At 46.6% G+C, this 23,879-nt stretch overlaps 1 protein-coding gene across 1 annotated transcript in view; it reads left to right on the top strand.

Moving 5' to 3' along the window:
* Window positions 1-23,879, top strand: part of COL20A1 (collagen type XX alpha 1 chain) — a 116,534-nt gene that overhangs the window by 72,419 nt on the left and 20,236 nt on the right. Inside the window, exons 22-27 of the mRNA XM_044455152.1 lie at window positions 1,467-1,609; window positions 2,966-3,075; window positions 7,180-7,338; window positions 15,969-16,046; window positions 16,895-16,981; window positions 19,826-19,879. Coding sequence (XP_044311087.1) covers window positions 1,467-1,609; window positions 2,966-3,075; window positions 7,180-7,338; window positions 15,969-16,046; window positions 16,895-16,981; window positions 19,826-19,879 — 631 coding nt within the window. The remainder of the gene's footprint in view (window positions 1-1,466; window positions 1,610-2,965; window positions 3,076-7,179; window positions 7,339-15,968; window positions 16,047-16,894; window positions 16,982-19,825; window positions 19,880-23,879) is intronic.

Genomic DNA, 23,879 nt, shown 5'->3' with positions numbered 1-23,879 from the left:
CGTCAAAATGTTCAGAGACACTGATTTGTTCTTTTAGCCATAATAATGACCAAAATAAAAAGCCTTTCAAGGGCACGATGCCATTAATGAGAAACAGACAGAGAAAACACAAAAGTAAAATTTCACCTTTGGATATGTTGCCATGTTGGATGGATATGTTGGATAAGGCTGGCAGTCAGTGTGTTTGGAAGGCTAAGAGTTTGGTCTTTCTTATTTATTTATTTATTTATTTATTTATTTATTGGATTTTAAAAAGACTGCTCATTAGCATCACGATCTCTGCGATCTGACAGAGGTGACCAGAAGGCGCCAAGTGGAGGAGCAACAGAAGTCATCTTTGCTTTCCCGTGCATCCAGCTCTGCAGTTTTGCTAGATGGAAGTTGTGGAGATCTTGCATTCCGGTCCTAACAGTCTCCTCCTCTCCTCATTCCCTGAATGGTCTCTTTACCCCCTTCCAAGGTCACTGTCCTTGGAGAGCATCCAGTGCACTTCTTTCTCTGTCAGCTCAAGAGAGCCGGAGAAGCGGATGGAGCTCTGATACCTGACTGCCATGGAAAAGCACTGAGAGTGACCCCCAACCTGGAAATCTGAACTATCCTGCGCAGGGGACACCAAAACCGTTCCCTGAGATTAGGTGCATGTGGGGTTCAACCATAGCTAGCATCAGCCTTCCCCAACGCCCGTCAGAATGCCGTTACCTAATTGTTCAATCAAAAGCTTCGTTCTCCCTTCTGTCTGGCCTCTCTAAGGACCTGCTGCCTTCTATACCTTCTGGCCATGACTCAGAATATATACGAAATTCATTTCAGAATTTTTAAAACTCAGGATTTACTTAGTTCTCACCTTTTAGTCTAAAAATGGACCCAGGTGTAATCTGAGATCCTAATTCAGATCTTTCTAAGCCTGAAATGTGATTCACGGACCCTCACCGAACCCCAAATAGCTTTGATGGTATGCAGACTGTTGAAAAATACAATCGATACATGCATTTGAGAGAGAGAGAATTCTGTGCAAAACAAGGTAAACAAAGCTTGCAATCTAATTCAGACTCAGAATAAGCTTCAGGTTAAACCTTGGAACCTTTGGTGAGCTAAGGTTTTGCTGCTTTGTACATCCTGCGTATGCTGTGAGGGTTCGTACCCCTCCCCTGATGCAGCGTGGAAAGATTTAAGGGGCTCAACCTTCTGTTGTCCCTCCGTTTGGTTTGCTCCCTTTGTTGATGACTAAGAAGGAGGTACTTATGATCCGTGACAAGGGAGACCTGGTTCCTCTGGAGAGTTTAATTCAGGGTGTACTCTTCCTAGGTGTCAGCAGAAGCCTGGCTGGGGTTCGTCGCCTCTCAGCTAGATAGACCAGTTAATCAGACTCCATATGAAGCTGATCCCCATGTTTCTAAGTTCTTGTGAAGATCATTCTAATATATTTTACTTTGCTGTCTTTCTGCACAAACTACTTATTTCTACAGTGAAGTCTTTGTCTCTGGAATTCCAGCTGAATTCACAATCACCTTCCTTCTCCGCCTTCTGCCAGAAAGTCCCCGGGAAGCCTTTGCTGTATTGCAGATAACAGATGAGGACTTCCAGCCTCTTCTTGGCATCATACTTGATCGTAAGTAGGTCCGTAGGACATTCTGCTGGGGGTGTTTTTGTTGCTACAAGAGATGCGGACCATTCCTCTTGCAATTCCTCTGCTGGGGAATGCTGTCCCCAACCCTCTTGACCTGGTCCCTAATAATACGGTTTATTTTAGAGGCCAAGGGTTCCGTTTGCTCAAGCTTTCACTGGCTCTCCATCTGTGCTTTCTCCATTGATCTTCAGGCCCATGTGACAAATCTGGCCCTCCAGGTTTCCTCAGATGTGAACACCCCTTGGCTGCAAACCATTTCCTCTGACCACAGATCACCTTTCTCCAATCTAAAAGGCCAGAATACCTCTCCCAAGGCTTCATTGCTGGCAGCAAGATGACTAAGCTGTCATAGGCTGCCATTTTTTTTTGTATTTAGGTCCCACCCCTTGTTTATTTGGCCCAATCCACAACTGGAATGCAGCCACCAAGAGTGTCCAGACTGAACCATTGTTTGGGTGGAAAGTCATTCCGCATTCCTCCTTGGAAATCAAGTTACTGGGGACTGGATTTGGAAGCTTCTGCATATGCAATATATTTTTCTGTCCCTCAGCTGTGGTTCTACCTTGCCAAAGGCTTCCTCCCTCTGGAGGTCCTCACCTGGCTGTCCCCTTGGCATAGCAGCCCACACGCACAAGTTCCATCAAGATCTGTGGGATTTGTGCTGGATTGTACGTGTTGATTTTTCATGAATCTCTACCCATTGAAAACTTTCAGGTTGGGGCATACACAGAGAGCCAGTGTGGTGTAGTGGTTAAGAGCATGGGACTGGGACTCAGATGACCTGGGTTCGAGTCCCCGCTCAGCCATGGAGCCCACTGGGTGACTTTGGGCCAGTCACAGCCTCTCAGCCCAACCTACCTCACAGGGTTGTTGTTGTGGGGATAAGATGGAGGAGGAGAATGATGTAAGCTGCCTTGAGTCCTTTGTAGGAAAAAGGCAGGATGTAAATTGCAATATAAATAAATAAATACTAAGCACCTGGACTGCACAAGGTGAGACCCACCAAACAGAATGCAGGTTGCTCGCCATGTTAGGTAGCCCTCCTGGGGTATGATAAACCTGCTCCGGATTCCTGCCTGGGACTAAACCCTCGGGACAGCAAGAAACCCAAACCAAGGGACAGCAAGGTCTGCTCTATATTCACTGAAGGAAATATGCTTTTGAGGGACCATATTGTAAGAGGTTCTTCGAGTTCCTCAAACTTTTTTGGTCCTGAAAGCAAAACGTCTTCCTTTTCCCCTCTGTTATTTCCGCAAAGCCCCTCGCCTGTTGTTGGTGATTTTGACATCCTGTGTGCTTTTCTTCAGCACCTCCCCTTTGTGTTCATCTTCCCTGTAGCCAATAAGAAATCCTTGATATATTTCCATCGTGACCATGAGACTGATATAGAGGAAGTCATCTTTGACCAGCAGGAAGTGAAGAGGATCTTCTATGGGAGCTTTCACAAGGTCCTTATCCAAAGAAGGAGAATGGAGATGCATGATGGTCATGGCAGAAACAGCTAAATTATGGTCCTAGACCTATCCTTGGGAAGTTTGCTGAATTCTTGGTGTTTCTGCCTGCTGAAATACTAATGGATTTTCAGGCATGTGCCAGCATGATAATGAACTGCTAAATCACTTCCTGTCTGCATGTGCTAATCTATTAAAATGTATGCACAAATGCATCCAAGAATACAGAAGGGAATGAGAAAATCTGCACGGGGGAGGGATAATCCTATGACTCAAATATTAAAAATGATCTACAGATTAATCAGAAGCAATCAGCTGGACTTATAGAGCTGTCATCAGGCCATCAGTCTGCCCACTCCAGAATGGTCTGTTCCAAATGATAGACAGATTTGCAATGCTGCAGGTGGAGCTCTTGCCCAGCCCTTCGGTTCGAGGGACCTTTAAACTGGAGATGTCACTGAATGGACCAAATAAGTGCTGCCTGCTAAGACTGTCCCCATGTCATGTGCCACGTATAACTCAGAAGAACAGCTGTGGCTGAGGAGAAGGCTTGCCTTCCATGCAGAAGGATGCACGGCCACTCTGGGTAGAACTAGGGCAGACTTCAGCCCGACCCCTTGGGAGCCATTGGCTACCAGACACTGCAAGCAATGCTGCCTTAGGCAGACGGACCGAGAAGACACAGCTTCCTGTGCATATGGCGGAATCTAATTTACATTACGTAACTGCAGTTTATCTACTTATATTTCATTTTATATGGCCCAATAGCTGAAGCTCTCTGGGCAGTTGACAAAAATTAAAAACACAGAAACAAGAACGAGAGAAAAATGACATTGGACAATAAAATCACAGCAGTCGCGAATGAGTCAATATTTGTCGTTAAAAATGTAACAAAATACTGGGAAAATACTAAAGGTTTTACCTGGTGCCTAAAAGAATACAGAGTAGGTGCCAGGCATGCCACTTTGGGAAGCTCATTCCAGATCTGGGGTGTCACAACCAAAAAGACCCTTCCGATTGCCTCTCTCTTTACTTCTTTTGCTTGCATGACTTTGAATCCATCTAGCAGCTACATCCTTTTTCATTTTCACTCTAGCATAGGCCCAGTATGGATCAGGTTCCTAGCCATGGTGTGTAGGAGGACTTTTAAAGTCTGGATCAGCCACTCTGCATAAGAAATACAACATCTGCTGCTGTTGCTGGTCCAACTGTGAGGCTGCAGGGCAGAGGTGAAAGGCCTCTATAAACCCCTGACCTTGGATTGCAACCCCATCGTGCCTGACCATGGGTCATGCTGTCTGGGGATGATGGGGACTGGAGTCCAACAGGAACTGGTGGGTTGCAGTATCTGGAGCATAAGAATCTAGCATGCCCAGATATGGTGCTAAATGCTTTCGTTTAGCAGCAGTGCTACTTTCTGGCATTCAGTTTGTGTACATCCAAAATCTCTAGCTGAAATTCTGAATGTTTAAAAGAAAACTGCAAAACTTTGCATTTCTTTGATTCATTATTGATTTTGCCTCAACAGGTATCAAGTGGGGGGTCTTCATAGGCCAGGGTTAGAGTTAGGGTTAGGGTAATGTAATGCAAGGCAACTTAATATAATAAATATAACAACATAAAACATATGCATTAAAATAATCATATACAAAATGTTCCCAGAGCGAGAGCAGTAAAACCTGTCTCATAAAATACACATGTTTGTGATTTTCATTATGTTATGGTTGCTAAATTAATTTTTCATTGAGAGCTGCCTTGAATGGCTGTGCTGAAAGGCAGGACAGAATTTCTTTTAATTAATTGATTGTTAATTAATTAAATAGCAGCAGCATAAACATTGTACCTCTCATGTCTCTGTTTTTCCATATATAGCTGACTGTCGCTGAACCCTTTGCCTTTGAAAAGCCTAATAACTACTCTACAATTTTTCCCCTATTTACATGACTAAAGGGGAGCTGCATCCTGCTTGAATTCTTTCCTCCCTCTTGCCTCTCTGCTTTTGCAGGTTAATGATCTTAGCTGGAAGCTTCATGCAGGAGTCCACCTTGGTCCATGCACAGCCTTACTTTAATCAGACAGACAGAGCTGGTACTTCTCAAGCTTAGCAGGATCTCAGTTGTGAATTATTGAATGGCTGATGGGAGTCCATTTGTTCCTCCTTTGATGTGCTCCAGAGTTGACTTGCCCGTGTGGCAGAAAGTTGGCAGGCTGTTTTTGAGAGATGATGATCACTTTGTTCCTCTCTCAGCCTGGAAGAGGTGCACAGTCTGTCCCCTTCGATCCACTTCTCTCTTCTCCCAGCTTCAAATTAACCTTTTCTTGTTTGCCAGTGGAAGCTCGTGACTCTGGCGTCTCTGTGACAATCTGACCCCCACTGGATTGGGTGGCTTTTTGCCCACACAAACTTCATCTCCAGCCGCCCCCTGCCCCGATCCCTCCGCTCCCCTCTCCATACATCCATTTTTACAAACAGGGGTGTCTTTATCAGACAGCATCCTTTAAAGATGCAGGCACTTCAGAGCATCCGTAAATTAGCTTATGCAAATTGATGTCACCTATTTTCAATGCAAAATATTAGAACAATATTGTAACTGTGGAGCTAAGACTTCTGCAAAACTGAATTGCTACGAAGAGCTAGCATAGACAGCCAGTCTGCTGCAGTGGTTAGAGTTTTAGACGGGAAAAGCCACGAAATCCAAGTTCTAGTCCTCATGTGGCCATGAGGCTTCCTGGAAGGCTTTGGGCCAGGCACTGACTCTCAGTCCAAACTACCTGACAGGGTTGTTGTGAGGTTAAAAAGGAAAGGAAGAAGGTTATGCAAGCCACATACCCTGAGAGAAAGAACAGCTTACGGAGGGGAGGGGAGGGCCAGGTGCGTTGGCCATTGGTGAAAGTCCCTTTGCAGATACGCACCTTCTGCCAGACCTTTCCTTCCCCTGTGTTGTATCTTTAAGCTGACGAGACGAGCACAGGACTTGAACGGCGACCCCCACGACTGCTGCTGCAAAAGCACCGGGCACTTTGCAGCTGCAGATCACAGGGCTGACTCTGAGAGCCCTGGGAGAGGAAACAATGCTGCCGGTATCACTGCCCTGGAGTGTTGCTTCGCTTAGACAGAAATGCGGTGGAAGGCCGGCTGGCTGCCCCAGTCCTGGAAAAAGCAACCTCTTCTCCGTCTCCTTCGTCTCTTTTGTCTCCTCCTTCTTTTAGAGCAAGCCTCTAAAATTAGGGGGACTGGCTCTGAGAGGGGCCACAGCACATAGATCAAGTCCCAGGTTTGCTTGCAGAAGGGCCCAGATTCAATCCATGGCATCTCCAGGTGGGCCTGGGAAGATTCCAGAAGAAACCACTGAACCAGATAGGGCCAATGGACTGACTTGCTGTGAGGCAGCCTCCTGTATCCCTAGGTGTATAAAATTATGCATGGTGTGGAGAAAGTGATAGGGAGAGCTCTCTCTCTCTCTCTCTCTCTCTCCCCCCCCCCCCCCCCGCGGTTGTGCCTCCCCCCCTGGAAGCAGTGTGCCTCCGAATGCCAGTGGCTGGGAAACAGGAGCAGGGGAAGGTTTTCCTACCTGTGGGATTCCCTTGCCCACCTGCTTGGCCAACCTGGAAGGAGAATGCTGGACTGGCTGAGGCAGCTTTCTCCAGCTTGGTGTTCTCCAGGTGTGGTGGCTTCAGCTCCAGCAGCCGTGCACAGTCTTCAATACCAGTTTTTCTAGAACTGTTGGCAACTTGTTGAGACTCTCATGGTTGGAGTTCAGCACATTTGAAGGACACGAGGTTGAGAGAGGCTGTTCTAGGGCATCACTGGGATGCCCCAGCAATGGAAGTCGGGGAAATGTTTCAAATTATGTGCAGAGCAATATAATCCATCAGAAAAACAGTGCAGGGCAGCAAAGAGGTGCGCTTCTTGCTTGCTGAGCAGAAATTTGAGCCAAGCTCCTCACGCTCTTCTCCTAACCATTGTGGCACGAGGTCTGCTTCATAAACTATACGCATATGCTCTATGGTCTGGCTGTGAAGTCTCTGGTTGTCTTAGATTGCATCAAATAGCCAGCATCAAGGTGAGGCACAAGGTAACTATTTCTGTCTATTGAGCAGGTGCACATATCAGTGAGCCGGTCCAGGGTCAGTCTCTATATTGACTGCAGGAGAACATCAGAGAAGCCACTTGGAACCTCCGAGGACATTTCAATGGCAGGCTTTGTCATGCTGGGAAAACTGACGAGGACACGGGGCCCCCGGAGTGGGTCAGCAATGGTAAGTCCACTGCAAGCGTGTTCCCAGTAGGAGCCCTTCCTCCCTGGCCTGGATCAGAAAGCCAGTGTGGTGAACCAGTCAGACTGCTAGACTGGGTCTTGGGAGAACTGGGTTCTAGTCCCACTCAGCCATGAAGCTCACAGGGTGGGCCATAGGTTTGCAAATTTGGGCCACAGGCTTGGGTCAGCCACCGATTTGCAGCCCAACATACCTTGTGGGGCTGTTTTTGTGAACATTATAAGGGAAAGGAGGAGGACCTCATGAGCATCATTGAATTCCTTGAATGAAGAAGAGAATCGGGATGCGAACCACCCCACCCAGCTGCTCCTTAAGTGAAAGTTTGGGCATCAATTTGTAGCATCCCTGATTGTTGCCTTGGTCTTCATGATGTCCAAACTCTCTGGAGGGCACCAAGCTGATAAGGAATCAGAAGATATTAATAGGAGAGAAATGCTTTGCCATAAGCAAGAGTTCATTATAGCACAGTGTCCTTTCAAAATCTCTTGCTTCCCTGCAAAAGAAGCAGTTGTTTTTCTGCCTCTTCTGCTGGAATGCTAAGAGTCAGAGAAATGTCTTGTGATGCAGGGCTTCAGAGCTTCCCTTACCAACAGCTCTGGCTCTTTCTTTTACTATTCCCCGCACCCCCAATTCTGTTCTTGCAGCCTCTCTTGCTGCTGAGTTCCTTGGGAAGCCCCTTAGAGAATTTAAGAAGGACTTCCTGCCCTTGTTGGGAAGTCAAAGACACTCTTGTTCAGCATTCAGGCTCTCAGCAGGAAGCACCATCGAAGACACCCAAGGTTGCAGTCCTGGAGAAGTCTTATACAGGGCTTTTAAGAAAACTCAGACCACTGAAGTTCCTGCAAGGACAGGATGGCAGCATGATGAAAGAGCGTAGACACACCTCCACTTATAGTAAGGGGAGCACTGAAGCCTTGAACTAAAATAATGCCCAAAATTCTCAGTATCTTTATGTCCTTCTTCGAACAAATGGTCAGAAACAATAGATCGAACATTCTCTTAGCCTTAGCAGATGTGGCAACTGTGCTTCTCATCATACCAAAGCCTTCTGTGGAATGAATGTTCTCTCTCTTCCTTCTGGGGCAACCTGGCTGTGTGTTCCTTTCCATCACCACCTCATTGCAGCGAATATAGCTGCGGACGATGGACAGGACAGGTGTGGGCTGGTGACTACATTGCACCTGCCAACCCCAGCCAACCTTTCTTGCATCTTTCTTTTACTTTCTGTACAGAAGCTGTGTACTTAAGCTAGGAATGGGCAGATAAGTCTATTTTTCTATGTTTCTAAGTCTGTTCTGTCCTGCTTTCATATCTGTCCGCAATTAAAAAAGAGCATGTGAACTTATTTTTATGCCTGTCCTCACAAACTGCAAATTGGTGTAAGCATCTCATCCTAAGCCACACATTTTCATGCATTTTATCCTAAAATGTGGACTCTGATATTTTTTCCTCAGTCGAGAACGACATTCCATAATCTGCAGAAGAACAAAACATGTGGAACAACGTTGTTCTCAGCCAATGAGTGTGTCTGGAAAGTGTGGTTTCAGTAGGTTCACGTAAAAATATGTTTTTCCAGAATGCTGGTCTCAGCATAGAGATAGCCTACACACACTTAGGTCTTGGCTCCCAGCCAAGCAAAGTCTAGGGGAAACGTCTTAGGAAGTGGAGGCTGGGATTCTATCATAAGCTCCACTCCCTTAGAGGATGTGGGGCAACTGAGGAACCCCAGTGGTGGGGAGGCGTCTTTGGACACCACCCCAAGCCCCGCTTTGTTGATTGGCCTCACTCCATTGTCCTGGGCTATCTGGAGTGCTGTCAGTGGAGGACTCAAGAGTTGTGCACCATCCACCTGGGCACCACGTTGTTTCTGCTCAGGAAGGAGGAACAGTCAGAACTGCAGACAACGAGAAAGCAAAGCCTGTGGCACCTGCTTAACCTAGGTTGCTGGTATTTTCTGCTTTCCTGAAAATAGAAATAGCCTATACGAACTATGCAATGCTGCAGATGAATAGCACAGGAAGTGCACATTAAAATGCAATTGTTCGTTGAGCTCTAAAGTCCATGGGAAAAGAAGCAGCTTTTCTTTAAAAGGCATGAGTTCGGTTGACGTCTGGCTGCAAAACCCTTGTGCCCCTAAATTGGAGTGACACCAGTAGCGTTAAGTATGGCCTCTGCTCCGTTCTGCGGTTCTTGATTGTATCTATCCACTGTGGATGAAATTGGTTTTGTAAAAGCAGGAGATATGACTCAAGCAGGAATTATCATTTTTTTTAGAAGAATGTTATTCCCCAAATTGCTATGTGATATAGATTGACAGCTGCCTTGCTGAATCGAGGACGAAAAGTCTCAAGCATCTCTCCTGTTCTTGCATTTGTGTTGTAGTCTTTTTGGCATATTGAATGGATGCGGATAACTGGGGGAGAATCCTAATGAAAGACGGGTCCTTCATTGCCTCCCTTCCTTTTTCAGATGCTTTGGTACCCATCACTTGTCAAATATTCTGCCTTTTGAAAACGGCTGTCCTCAGATAGGCAGAATGCCTCATTATTGGCTATCATCTCAGCTTATTTAACTGGATGTATCTTTTAAAATGTCATTTTGATCTGTGGAGCTTGTTTTAAGTCCATTTGTTGCCAAATATATGCTCCCTCCCTACTAAATCAGCCTATCAGTCATACTGAAATGCACATTATTATTTCTTTGGGACAGGGGACTTGTGTTGGGCAAAGAAGTACTTTTTCATGGTGACAGATGAGCGACCCTTGGCTCAACTCATGATCAAGATTTCTTGGCAAGTGGGGATTCTGTGGGGATTCATCTATATTCTGATAGGTCCTGTAATGATAATACATGTATACAGTGCTTTTTTTGTAAGAAAAAAGCTGCTGGAACTCATGAAATTATTTACCTTTCACACGTAGTCAGTCACTGTACACACACGCATACATGTCAGTTGTGTAACGAAACATAACGGTCGCCGCCTGCAGTAAGCACTCAGTGCGCGACCACACGACCAGTCACAAGCCGAGCAGCATCACAAGCTGAGCAGCGCCATCACAACCAGCACGGACGAAGTACGCATGCATCAGATTCGACACACAAGCAGCCCACATGCACCGTTTTAATGATTTTGCCTCCAACCTGCTATGCTCGACAGGGCGATTCGAATCCACATGGACCAAACATCAAATTTTCAAAAGTTACTTTTAAAACTTGGAAAATCTGTCGAAAAAAGGTGCTGGAACTCCGTTCTGGTGCGTTTGATGACAAAAAAAGCACTGCATGTATCCTAGAAGACCTTAGGGATGTTGGAAAAATCCACAATGGATTCATGTGGGTTTGGAGTTCTATGAATCCAACCTGTACATTCCACAGTGAATCAACTTTTCATAAATCACATGTAGACTGTCTATTATTTAAACTTTTCATAGTCATATCAAATTTAGTTAGAGTTTTAAAATTGTGTCTAATAGACAAAAGCTTTGAAATTCACATTTGGAAGGTATTTATGCAAAACTTCAAGGTTGCACAGGTGCACATGAAGCAAGGTTGGGAAATTGCAAAAGACCTGATTCTGCCAATGGAATGGAAGCCACCTGTCAATCCACAAAATGCAGACGGAATGGGTGAAGAAAATCCATTCATCCCTAGTGGTGCTACAAACATGTGCATGATTGCATTGATGCTGGAAATTCTAGTTTGGCTCCATCCACTCCATTACACCAGCCCTTTGCTTGGAAAATCAGCCTTTCCCCCAAAACCTCACCTGCAAACCTGGATGGGGTTTACACAGAGGTTGGGGGTGGGGACTTGAGTTTTAATGACAGGTGATATCTCACAGCATAATTCAGTTCTGCAAACTGAGCTATTCCTTCCAGGCCCACACATCAGAAAACAATGCATGATGATTTCAGACTTAGCAGAGGCCCTGCTCCAAGGAACCCTGGGAAACGACGTTGCCCTGGAACCTGATCCATAGCAAGGATCTGGGCACCTTAGGAAAGCTACCATTCCTGGGGTCCCTGGCCAGCTGCTCTTGTTTTTTCCAGGCCATCTGCTAATCACAACACAAGGATCTTTGCTTACCTCTGTTAGGCTCTGGGATAAAGTGATTCCAAGGGTCACCCTTGCGGAGTGGGAGAGAGAAATCTTCCCGGGGCCCCTGGGTGCGCCAGCCTCCTGCGAGGCATTTTATGTGGACAAAACTCCTCAAAAATTAGGAGGGTAGGTACTTGGAGGAGGGCTTTCTCTGCGGTGGCGCCCAATCTATGGAATGTGCTCCCCAGAGAGGTCCACCTGGCGCCGTCGTTATTTGTTTTTCGGTGCCAGGTGAAGACCTTTTTATTTAAACGTCATTTTAATTGTTAACAATATTTACTTATTCATCTGGCCAGGGCGACTTCTTTTCTTTTCTTTTCTTTTCTTTTCTTTTCTTTTATATCGTTTATATTATTTATTTATTTATTATATTATTAATTTTAATTTTATATTGTTATTTTGCATTGTATTGTATTTTATTGTGTTGTAAGCCGCCCCGAAGCTTCGGCAAGGGGCGGCATAGAAATGTTCTAATAATAATAATAATAATAATAATAATAATAATAATAATAACATACGGGAGATACCAAAACTGAGGAATCTCTGAGGAATCACACACTTCATGATGGAGCATGATTCCTATCAAGTATTTTGTCCCTAATTGAAAAGGAAAGTTCACTGGGTATACCAGGGGCAAAGTGGAAGGGAGGAGGGAGTTTTGCCCAAGTGCTGAAAAGAAAGGAATTCAGAACCCTAAACCCAACTTTTTCCCTCCCTGCCCCAGTATTACAGCTCTGGTTGAGGTTGCTTCAGGGAATACTCATTCCCAGGGACAGTATTCTCTGGAATCCATCTGTGCTGAAAATGTGGGATGTGGAACCATCTGTGAGATCCACATCCCACAGTTTCTTCTTTTGGCTTGGCTTCAGGCACCCAAAAATGCCCTGGCATCCTATTATTTTTCGCTAATCCTATTGATATTTGTGGAATAATGAGTTCAAGTTACAGGAAGCCAAATCCTGATAGATATCAGGAAGAACTTCCTGACTGTTAGAACAGTACGACAATGAAACCCATTACCTAGGGAGGTTTTGGGCTCTCCCACACTGGAAGGATACAAGATGCAACTGTTCAGCCACTGAGTGGGACATTTTAACTGATGGTGCATTCTCAGCATACACCAAGAATGGCTCCTTCCAACTTCACTATTCCACAATAAGTAGAAGAGCACCAAATTCCAGGAAGATCCTGCTCAGGAGTTGTTAGAAAGAAGAGAATGTCCATGGAAGTGGGTGTGGCCATTTGAGGATTTGAAGAAAGCCAGGGTTAGATCCAGGTCATCAATAGAAAGGATCTTTGACTGGAGCATCAGGACCTGGTGGGAGGGAGGTCAGATGAGAACTTGGTAAGATGTAGCAAGCCTAGGGGTAAAGGCAAGGACTGGCAGCAAGTCAGGACACAAGGGAAGGTATTGTCAGACTGGAAGCTTATACCAGAAAAGGAACACGAAGCAGCCAGCCTAAAAGTTCATGTGACTGTAGTAGAATCATAGAACAGTAGAGTTGGAAGGGGCCATGAAGGCCATCGGGTCCAACCCCCTGCTGTTGCAGGACACCGTTACACCATCCCGCTCAGATCGTTGTCCAGGTTCTTTTTGGATGTCTCCAGTGTGGGAGAGCCCCCCACCTCTCTAGGCAGCTGGTTCCACTGTTGCATTGCTCTGAGATGGAGGAAGCTTTTCCTGATGTCCAGCCTGAATCTGGGTTGCTGCAACTTCAATTGATTATTCCATGTCCTACATTCTGGCATTAGCAGAAGAGATCCTGACCTTCCTCTGTGACAGCCTTTGAGGTACTTACAGAAGGATATCATGTCCCCCCCCCCGCTCAGTCTTCTCTTCTCAAGGCTGAAAATGCCCAGTTCTCTCAGTCTCTCCTCACAAGGCAGTGTTTCCAAACCCTGGATCATTTTTATTGCCCTCCGCTGGACCCTTTCTAATTTACCTGCATCTTTCTTAAATCTTCTACTACTACGTCTTGTGATTTGGAAGTAATACTTCTGTTAATGCACCCCAAAATGGCATTTGCCCTTTTGGCAGCTGCCAGTTCAAGCTTAGCCTATTGTGCACAATTACACCAAGATCTTTTTCTTGTTCAGTTCTGTTGAGCCACATATTCCCCATCTTGTATTGATGCCTTTGGTTTCCTTCTCCTAGGTGGAGGACTTGGCACTTGTCCTTATTGATTTTCCTTCTGTTGGTTTCAGCCCAGTGTTCAAGTTTATCAAGATCACCCTGGATCTTCATTCTGTCTTCGAGGGTGTTTGCTATTCTACCCAGTTTTGTATCATCTGCAGATTTGATTATCTTTCCTTGTACTCCCTCATCTAAATCATTAATAAAGATGTTGAAGAGCACTGGGCCCAGAACTGAACCCTGTGGCACCCCAGTAAAGTAAAGCAAGGCAGGGCTGCGAAGCATTTCATGAAGCCTCCAGCAGCACCCAGCTGGTCTGCATGATTGTAATGACCATAATCCTGCAAGTACCTACAGATCTAACACCTATCCTGCAAGTACTTAGAAGGTTGACCAGGTGGACTTCTTTATAAGGTCACCAGGGGTAACTGCATCTCCCTGCAGATCCTGACAGCAGATTGAGACCTCAACTGGGCCAGATTTGGGCCCACAGAGCTGAGGTTCAACACACCTACTGTACAGACATTCTAATGAATGCAGATTTTGAATGGAACTTCCCACCCTACCTCCCATGGATGGTAGCCACATGGATTTTTCATGCCTGAAATGTGTTAATGTCTCCAGGAAACAGGATTTGATATGGGGGGTATTAGGAAGTAGAAGGAAGATAGCCCTCGTTAGAGGAATATTGGCTTGTTTCTTCTAGATCTTTTTTTAAAGCAAGACAGAATAAAACACTTTCTTTCAATGACAATGAAGTAAATTTTCCTGTTTGCAGCTGAAACCAGTTAGTGGACTCCTAAAAAGAATACTTTGCTCAGTGCAGACCTGTTGAATGCTGGCTCACTGAACATGCATCTGTTGGGTCTTTCATGTTTGTGACCCAAAAGCGCACAGAACATTTTTGCCGTAGGCCGTCGCTACAAAAGGCTTCCAAAGCGGAACTGCAAACAGATGAAACTGAGGATGCTGGACTGGGGAAAACAAGACCATGAAGGATGTTTGCTGCCTTGTGCAGAACATTCTGAGGTTTTGCAGAGGACAGAAAATGTTTGGCTTGGGCGCATTTATGGGCTGCAGGAAGATGTGATGTTTTTCTCAGAGGTATCTCCCTGAGACTCAGTGGGAGGTTTTGCTTCTGCTTCTCTGCTTCTTTATTTCTGCTTCTCTTTCTATAATTGGAAAGATTGGAGATGTAGCTCCAGGATCCCAAAAGTTTTGTGCCTCCTCCTTTTCTTGGTCCACCTGAAGGCCAGCCAGGATTCATGCAGCTGCCTCATTACACAAGGTTCATGAAGCGCCCCAACACGGATGTACGATATAAGAGGCACCATCCAGTCTTGGTGCCCAAAGCCCAGCCTCTGAAATCCGTGGGCATGCTAAGCAGAGTGGGCCGTGCCACAAGAAGCACCTCTGTTTGCATTGCCGCTTGTGATGCAGAAAAAGGGTGCCAGTTGTGCAAACTTCATTCCATGAACTCTGGGGGGATGGATTCCTCAGAGCTTCGATGCTTCCCTACCTCCAGCTTCCTGGTATGGTAGATGTTTCCCCAGGGACCTCAGCTGCTTAGGTGCCCCTGTGCGCCTCATTCTGAACAGAATGCCAGAGTGCAAACTAGCAAGCTAGAGCTTTTATAGAGCTCCCCTAGAAGCTGCCAGTGGAGGGAAAGGAAGGAGGGCAAGAAAGGAGGGAGGCTTCCCATCTCTGGTATGACCTCCCCATGGAGGTCCACCTGGCACCAGCCTTGTTATCCCAAACAATATCCACAAAAGGCTGTGTACATGCCCTGGTGTGAAACTATCCTGATTAGAGGGATGAAGCAAGGATGAAGTAAGTACCACGGCGGATGGCTGGTGGTCTTCTCCTTGTCCTGAACTTCTGCCTTCCCTGCAGGAAGTTGTCATTCCCACAGCAATTACACCAGGCACCTCCATTGCTTTTATGGCTGCTCAAAGTCCAGCCCTTGCTTATTCCTTTCCTTCTGTACATCAGGGCTCCAGTGCATTCACATGAAGGCAAACAGAATATGAGAATCAGCTTCATACTTTGCATGTCACAGAGCATGTGATTTAGCCCTGAGGCAAACGGAGCGTCTTTGGTTTGGAGCAGGGCTCTCGGGACGAATTGCTTGCTGTTGGACTGATACAGGGCAAAAGCACTTCTGGCCCCTTAGCAAGCAACCCAGCTCCATCAAGGATGCTGTGCAGTGTGGCTTCCAACCTCGGATCAGAACTCCTTGCAACGATTTATTTATTTTATTTATGTATTAAATCATTTTTATGCCGCCCCATTGCCTTTCTTCACTGCCTTCGCTTGTGCCCATCTGAGCCACTTCCAGAGCCTTTTTCCTGACCATCCTCTCATTCTGTTTCTTCTCTAGTTTCAGCTGCAGTCTTTGCAGATCGTGTGCAGCAGTTTGTGGGCCGAAGAGGACCGATGTTGTGACGTCCCAGCACTGGTAAGGATGGAGAACAGCTGCTTTTCCACGTGCAGCAAATGCTGAGCAATTTATGCTAGTGCATTGCAGTATCACATGGATTTTGTTGACCCTGTTCTCTCTGTGTTTTGTCCGGTGCTTTTCATTCTGTTGACCACTTATTAACAGAACCAAAATCTTTTTTAGGAATGTATGAGAATGTTGTTTCATGTGTGCAAATGTGCATTAGCGCTAACACACATTTGTGGTAATGCAGATTAGAATAAGGGCAAATTTGTGGAACTCAGGCTGGTCTGCTCCGGAATCCGCAAGTCCACTGTCCTAAGATTCTAGATGAACTTTTGGTCTGATCCAGCAGGGCTATTGCCAGGTTCTTAAATCCACTGCATCTCCCCACTTAGCACATCTGCCTGTCTCTGTGCGTTCGCTGTACTTCAGTTGCCCAGATTGGAGTGTTGTTGCTAAAGGAGCTAGCAAGGCACCATCTATGCGCAAGAGGAGGTCTTAGCAAGCTCACAGAACTATGGAGAAACTACTTTAGAGAAGGAATCCTTAAGGTGGGACCCCCCCCCCCCCCCGAACAAAAAATCAGGCACTGGGTCAGTGTACTCAGAATGGGGCATCGTGACCATCAGAGAAGAGGGCAGATCAGCACAAAGCCCATGCTGTGCAGGCAGAAATTCCGATCCCCAGCATCTCCAGGTGGGGCTGGAAGGGCTCCTGGCTGAAACCTTGGGCAGCTGCTGCGAGTCAGAGTTGGAAACACTGGACTCAATGGACTAAGGAGCCACCTCAGCAGGAGATTCTGCCCGACGTTATGTTGCGCTCCCATTTCTGTGTCCGTGCTGAGCTCCTTCTTTCCCTTGCAGAGAGACGAAGAGGCCTGTCCCAGCCTGCTTCCGTCCTGCAGCTGCACTTCAGGGGTCCTAGGCCTGCCAGGACCTCCAGGCGCTCCGGTGAGTGAAGCTTCCCATGAATGTCTCCAGGCAGCTGTATGCGCATGGTCATTCTCCTTAGTGGGGTGGAGAACTATACCTCGCATCCACACCTGAGAGGCATTAGAATGATCCCAGCGTTGCTACTGAATGTCACCGAAATCAGGTGCCCACTTACACACGACCAATGGAAGAGGACATAGAAACATAGAAACAGGGCGAGTCAGAAGGGGTCTCCCGGGCCATCTAGTCTGACCTCCGGCACCAGCCGGCTCTGCTCACGACATGCCCACCATGTGCACGTCCAGCCTATCCTTGAACACCCTCACCGATGGGGCCTCAATGACCTCCCGTGGAAGCCCATTCCACACCCTCGGGGTCCTGACTGTCAGGAAGTGCTTCCTGGCATCTAAATGGAAAAGCAGGTTGCTTACCTGTAACTGATGTTCTTCGAGTGGCCATCTGTGCAGTCACACAAAGACTCATATGTGTGATGCACAGAGGCCACGATGGGAGACCTGGGTTCCCTGAGCTTTGCTCCGTTGGAGCGCATCCTGCCCTCCTCTGCAGGGGAGAACAGGCCTCTACTCATCTCCATGTGAAATGTGACAGAACACCCCTATGCAGACTAAGGATGTGTGAGGAGTCCATTCTGGGGCTGGGAACTGGTTGCTTTCCCTGGGCACAGCTCCTTGAATTCCAGTCCGCTACAGAGAATCCGAGTTCTTGGTGAGCACCCCGAGCATTTGCACAGCACGCATCGGGATTCGAGCCCTCTGCAAGAGCTGTGCAAGCAGCACTGCTCTTCCGCGCCACCTGCGGCAGCCTATGCTTGACATGGAAGAAAGCTGCTGGTTGCACAGCCTCCCCTCCATGAGCATGTGTGGACTTTTGCTAGGCTCAGCTCATGTTGGAAGACCAGGCCAAGTCAGAGAAGCAGCCCAGGATGCTAGAGGGATGGATCGACAGAGTTTCATCGCAACCCTAAGGCAGAAAATGTCCACGTGTTTTTTTATATGCCTACCCGCATGTTTAACGTGCTTATATGCGTGGATGCAGAGGTGATCTGGGGCCAGGTATCCTCCTAAGGGCCTGACATTCTGCTTTCCAGGTGCAAGAAGTTGATGGGAAACTTTCTGGCCTCTCCTCTCTCTTCTTAGGGTCCTTTAGGTTGAAATTGGGCTTGAACTGAGCAACACTTTAAACAGTGTGCTGTTCTCAGTAAAGGTGGACCCATGGCCTTTGGGTCCAACTTTGGACCCAAAGGTGGACCCAATGAACTTCTGAGGTTACAAGAGTTCCTACTCAGGACACAGATGGGAGCAAGACAATGTTCAGCCAAGGCTCGCAACATTTCTTGCATGGGGCATCGCTTGGTGCCTATCCCATTTCACATAAATTGGACTGCCAGCATCATCCTTCTAATGGCAAGGTTTTTCAAGCGATGTGACAAGAATTGCTCATAATTCTTAATGCCCTGTCAATGGATCCAATGGACAACAATTTCCACGCATGCTGGAGCGACGGTCCCTGACACTCTTCTGGTGCTTCCTGAATAGTCAGTCCATCCACATCCACTGCTGAGATTTCAGCTATGATGCCAAGGAGGTAACATTTCTGAAGGAGTGAGAGAAGCAAGTCCATGGTCCTCCCAGTGCAATGCTTTTAACGAAAGTTACATCCTGCTTAACATTGGTAGCCATCATGGAAAATGCCTTCTCTGTTCAGATTTGCCTAATGCCAGTCAGTGAATGAATGCAAAGAAAAGAAAAGAAAAGAGACGGAGTCTCTGTGTAAAATGTCAGCTTGCCAATTCCTTTGTTCCTAGATCCACTGGCAAGGTAGATGCTGAAAACGTATGATGGAACTGGGCCCCTCCCCCACTGCCCTATGCGTCTGTGCTGTCATAGCTGGGGTGGCTACGTGGAAAGGCCTTTAAGCACGAACCTTATTTCCAGTTGATTTTGTTGCAAAAGTGACCGGAATACAGATTAGGTTGATTGGCAAAGTCAGAAGCACTCTGCGAAATGAGAATGGAGCCCCATTACTGTAATAAGCTGTTTTTTCTTTTGTATCTGTGTTCACCTTTAACAGGGTTTCCTGCTTTTAACCTATATGGAGCCTGACAAAGAAGGTATATTTAATGCAGAGAGCTGTTCTTTGTCAAAGTGGGTTGGGTGGTTGGCAGGAGACGCTTTCAGTCACTTTCCCTGCCATGCAAAGTCAGGCCAGGCTCACTTAAGCTGCAGCAGATGGTGGGCACTTTTATTATGGACTGAAATCTCTCTTTCACTTTCTGTAATGTTTGCATCTTTCCAAGTACAAGTCCATTCCATGCCATTTCTGCATCGGTTTGCAATTTTTACTGTTTTTGTTTAAATCCACATGGATAATTGCAGGCATTTTTGTGTGCAAGAAAATCATAGGCATTTTTGTATGCACCTTTTCATAATACACACCTTTTGCCAAGCATGCCTCTAATATATGTTTTTGTGCTCCCAGTTTTCTGTATTGTAAACACGTTTAAAAGCAGTTTTAACTAATGTACACTACTGCTGTTATTATTAGACCAGAAAACTGCATCCCAAAATTTGTACGAGTGTGAAAACCAATGGATAATTGCATTCCAGTTTGCATATTAGTTTACAAAGTGCAAATTAGATCAGTTTGTATTAAGATGTGAACTAAATTAATGTGGCTGATACTGTTTTGCTGAGAGCTTCTGGCTTGGGCCAAGAGTCTATGAACACCAGCCTGAGCCATAGCTGGCTGCTCCTGGGAACAGGACAATAAGATCTTTCTCTAACACAGGACAATTTTTTATGTTAAGAATCCATTTTGTGATTTTTGTTGTGTCTTACGCAGGGCAGTCCTGGAAGGAGAGGACCTCCAGGAGAACAGGGTGAGCCAGGCCCTAAGGTAAGTTGTGATAAACCTTTAAGCCCCAAAGGGACCTTGCAATTAGAAATCAGAAGAACCAGAGAAAATCCATCGCCCTTGCAACTTACCCGACTTCCTTGTTGCACTTGGTCCTGGGCCAGGAAGTGAGCAGCACTGAGATCCAGTCTGCACGGGTACAGAACCTACCAGCAGTCTCTTTGCACAAAATAAGTAATTCTTTTCACAAAGACAAAGCACACAAGTCTCGTGTGTGGAAGCAGGACTCTGCTTGCACAGCAGGTGTGGGAGAGGCGTGTGTGCGAGCCAGCTTCACAGATTCTCTTGGAGGAGGACTGAAGGCAGAGAGAAAACAAGCTGGAGGCCGGGGAGCTGAGCATTTCCCACCCCTACACTGGATTCCTCACACATCCCTCCTTTAGGTATCATGAACTCCCCTGGTAATGTCTGCAGACCCCTGTCATCAAGAGCTGGCCTCTAGTACGAGCATCAATAAATTATCTTCAGGAAAAGCACATGTGTCTAGGTCCTTTCATCCACTGGTAGAATCAAATGATTAATTTTTCCCTTGCTTGCGACTTATCAGGTTGCAGATGGGGCCAAACACTCTTCCCAGAAGTTCTTTGCTTACACAAAACTTTTGCAACCCGCCGGGAGGCCCCACCCGGACCACCTTCTTGAAGATGCTTTGATGCTTTGCTCTTCATGCCATCTTTTACCCTGGGGGGCATTCAAATGACTGCTGCCTGAACCAGTGATGAATGGGTAAACTTCCCCCTCTTTCTGTCCTTATAGGCTCATGCAGTGATGTGTTTATTGACAAAAAAACCTTTGCAGGTAGCCCTCCCCCCGCTCCATTTAACGGCCATAGCAGGGAAAAGGCTGCAACTGAAATATCTCTCCCAGAGGTTTTCTGGGCATGATTTCAGAACATTTCTTTGGCCTTGGAGATGGGCAGGGAGAAGATGTGCAACAGGTTTTCTCATGTTCATGGAAGGGCTGCTGCAAAGAGGCGCTTCTATGCCTCTCTCTGTGACAGCTACCTTTGCACGAGAGCCAGTGTGGCATAAGGGCTTGAGTGCTGGACTGGGACTTCTTCTAGTCCCTCCATAGCCATGAAAAGGATCTCTGGGTGCTGGTCGACTGCAGGCTAAACATGAGTCCGCCGTGCGACGCAGCAGTCAAGAGGGCCAACGCCACCCTTGGTTGCATAGCCAGAAGTGTGGCTTCTAGATCGAGAGACGTGTTACTGGTACTCTGTATGTCTCTGGTGCACCCGCAACCTGAGTGTTGTGTTCAGTTCTGGGCCCCTCATTACACGAGGGATATAGCAAGGTTGGATCAGTGCAGCGTGGGGCCACAAGGATGGTGGCTGGTTTGCAGGATAAGCCAGATGAGGAGAGACTGAGGGAGCTGGGACTTTTCAGCCTTGAGAGGAGGAGACTCAGAGGGGACCTGTTAGCGACATACAGATACGTGAGGGGGTACCATACAGAGGTGGGTCATGACCTGTGTTCCCCTGCAGTGGAGGGCAGGACACGTTCCAATGGAGCAAAGCTCAGGGAAACAAGATTTACGGTGGATACCAGGAAGCACTTCCTAACAGTTAGGACCCCGAAGGTGTGGAATGGTTTCCATGGGAGGTCGTTGAGGCTCCATTGGAGGGTGTTCAAGGATAGGCTGAACATGCACATGGTAGGCATGTCATGAGCAGAGTGGCTGGAGCCAGGGGTCAGACTAGATGGCCCGGGAGACCCTTCTGACTTGCTCTGTTTCTGTTTCTATGAAGCTCACTGGGTAATTTTGGGCAGCCACTGCCTCCCAGCCAAATCTACCTCACAGGACTGTCGTGAGGATAAAAAGAGAGGAGGTATAGGAGAACCTCTGTCTGCCAAGCATCTTTCTTGTCACTGAGTGAAGGTCCCTTCCTGCAGCACTGAGCCGTGATCAGCCCACGCGGTCCCAGGGCTTCTTCCTCATCTTTGTCCTGGAGGTTTGCAGTGCTATCAGGTAGGGGTAGGTGAATCAGTCTATTTCCAGTCCATTATCATTTTCACAATCATTCACACCAGGATGTTTGTGTGAGTGTGTTTTTAAATAATGCATGAAAGTTCATTCTTGCATGCAGTATTTCCACATATGTGCATAGTGTATGCAGACTTTCTTAATATATGCATTTGTATATTCATCAGCCTCAAATATGCACACTGCTGTATGCATTTTCCCCTGATATGCAGATTGTGAGAGACAGCGTGGTATAGTGGCTACAGTGTTGGACTGGGACTCAGGCGATCCGGGTTCGAGTCCCTGCTTGGCCATGGAGCTCAGTGGGTGGCTCTGGGATCATCACTGACTCTCAGACTGACCTACCTCACAGGGTTGTTGGGAAGATTAAAAGGGAGAGGAATATTATGTAAGCCACCGTGGGCTCCTTATTTATTTATTTATTCATTCAAAACTTTTATACCCCATCCACCACTTTGACGTCTTGGGACAGCTCACAACTCTTGGGGTGGCTTATGGTTTCCTTGTAGAAGGAAAGGCATGATATAAATAAAAATCTATAATTATACGGAGCGAAATGACTGAATAAGGCCGTAATTTCTCACCTCTTTAGACAGAAAAAAGAATTCTTGGTCTGGCCTACCTCTAAACGGATAAGGGAGCTAAGAAGAAATGAGGAAGTCCATTTAATCAGGTCCCAGAGAGTGTCAAAGAGGGACTAAAAACTGAATTTTATATTATTTGTATGTGTTGAACTTTGGTAGGTTCACATCACTGATGCATTCTATTCCCCATGGCATGTTAACTTCCATGCCTTTGGCCAAAGGTTATGTAGTTTATACAGTTCCAACATTGTGATTCCAGGAAATAGAAAGGAAAGCTCAAGAAATTCATCAAGCACATGCATGGCTCTAGGGGAGGGCTCTGAAACACAGAGTAGCAGATTTTTTTTCTAATCCAAAGGCTGAGAAGGATGGGGAAGGTTGGGCTGCCCGTGAAGGGAGAGTCCACTGTGAATTTAAAATGCCTAAAACCAACATCATTGCTCCTTTGCTCCCACATCTATTACTATTGGAAAAGATTTTCCATTTTGCTCTACCAAAATGCCAGGTTGTCCACTACGAAGTACTTCTGAGCATCTGGATGAATGTCTCTGTGAATTTGTATTAGATGTTGCATTGCTGCTTTAGGGTTGCAGGACAGATTTTTCTCCCCTTGAATCAGTGTGACGGCCACAGAAACGAACTAGCTTTCTGCTATAGATCAGGAGATGAAAAGCACCCAGAACCTTGATGTGAAATGTTGAAAGCTTTGGGAAATGTTGAAATCTGCCACCCTGACTTTGGCAGTTCGTGCACCATCCTTTCACATGTGGAAGTCTGACAAACTGACACACACAAAAGGAGATGCAGCAAAATGTAGAGTTGGACTTCTCCCATCGTTTCTTTTCGACAGAGCCTCTTAAGGGCTGGGGAGTGGGAGATGAGAAATAAAAAAAAAAAAAACCCTCCTTGCCAAGCATTTCAAGCAGAAGCCTGATCCTGGCTCAGTTACCCTTGCTGGGCTCCAGGGTGGCCACTGGGATTTGACCTGCCATCTTCTGACTGGACCACCTTCGAGAAGAGGGTGGAAGCCACCTAAGATGCAGTAGAGGCATCTTGGCAAGGTGCCGGAGGACAGAGTGGCCTGCCCTGGTGCTTCTAAGGCTGGGGTTCAGAGCCCCAGGCATTGTCAGTCTGACTCTCCAAGGGTCTGCAGATGGCCTCTTTCTCCTGACTACCACCTTTTTGCTGCCTTTTAGTCTTTTATGCGGGTCTGTTCAACAGCATTGAGTGCCTCTCCTGGCACGAAGAGCTTTAAACTAAAATACGCTACTATTTGAGGGCCTGATCCCATCGCTCAGGCCCCAGCCACTGCTGGAATGCAGCATGCGAGAATTTGTCTGACATAGAAATCAGCTCTTGGGATAAAGGCATTTCTGCACCCCTGTTCTAAGTTAGGCTGTTCCATAGGGATG

This window comes from Varanus komodoensis, unplaced genomic scaffold, assembly GCF_004798865.1.
Source record: "Varanus komodoensis strain SLA01 unplaced genomic scaffold, ASM479886v1 scaffold8, whole genome shotgun sequence".
In the NCBI taxonomy this organism is placed as follows: Eukaryota; Metazoa; Chordata; class Lepidosauria; order Squamata; family Varanidae; genus Varanus; species Varanus komodoensis.
Note: the sequence above shows the minus strand (reverse complement) of the source record. Positions and strands in the feature narration are given on the sequence as shown.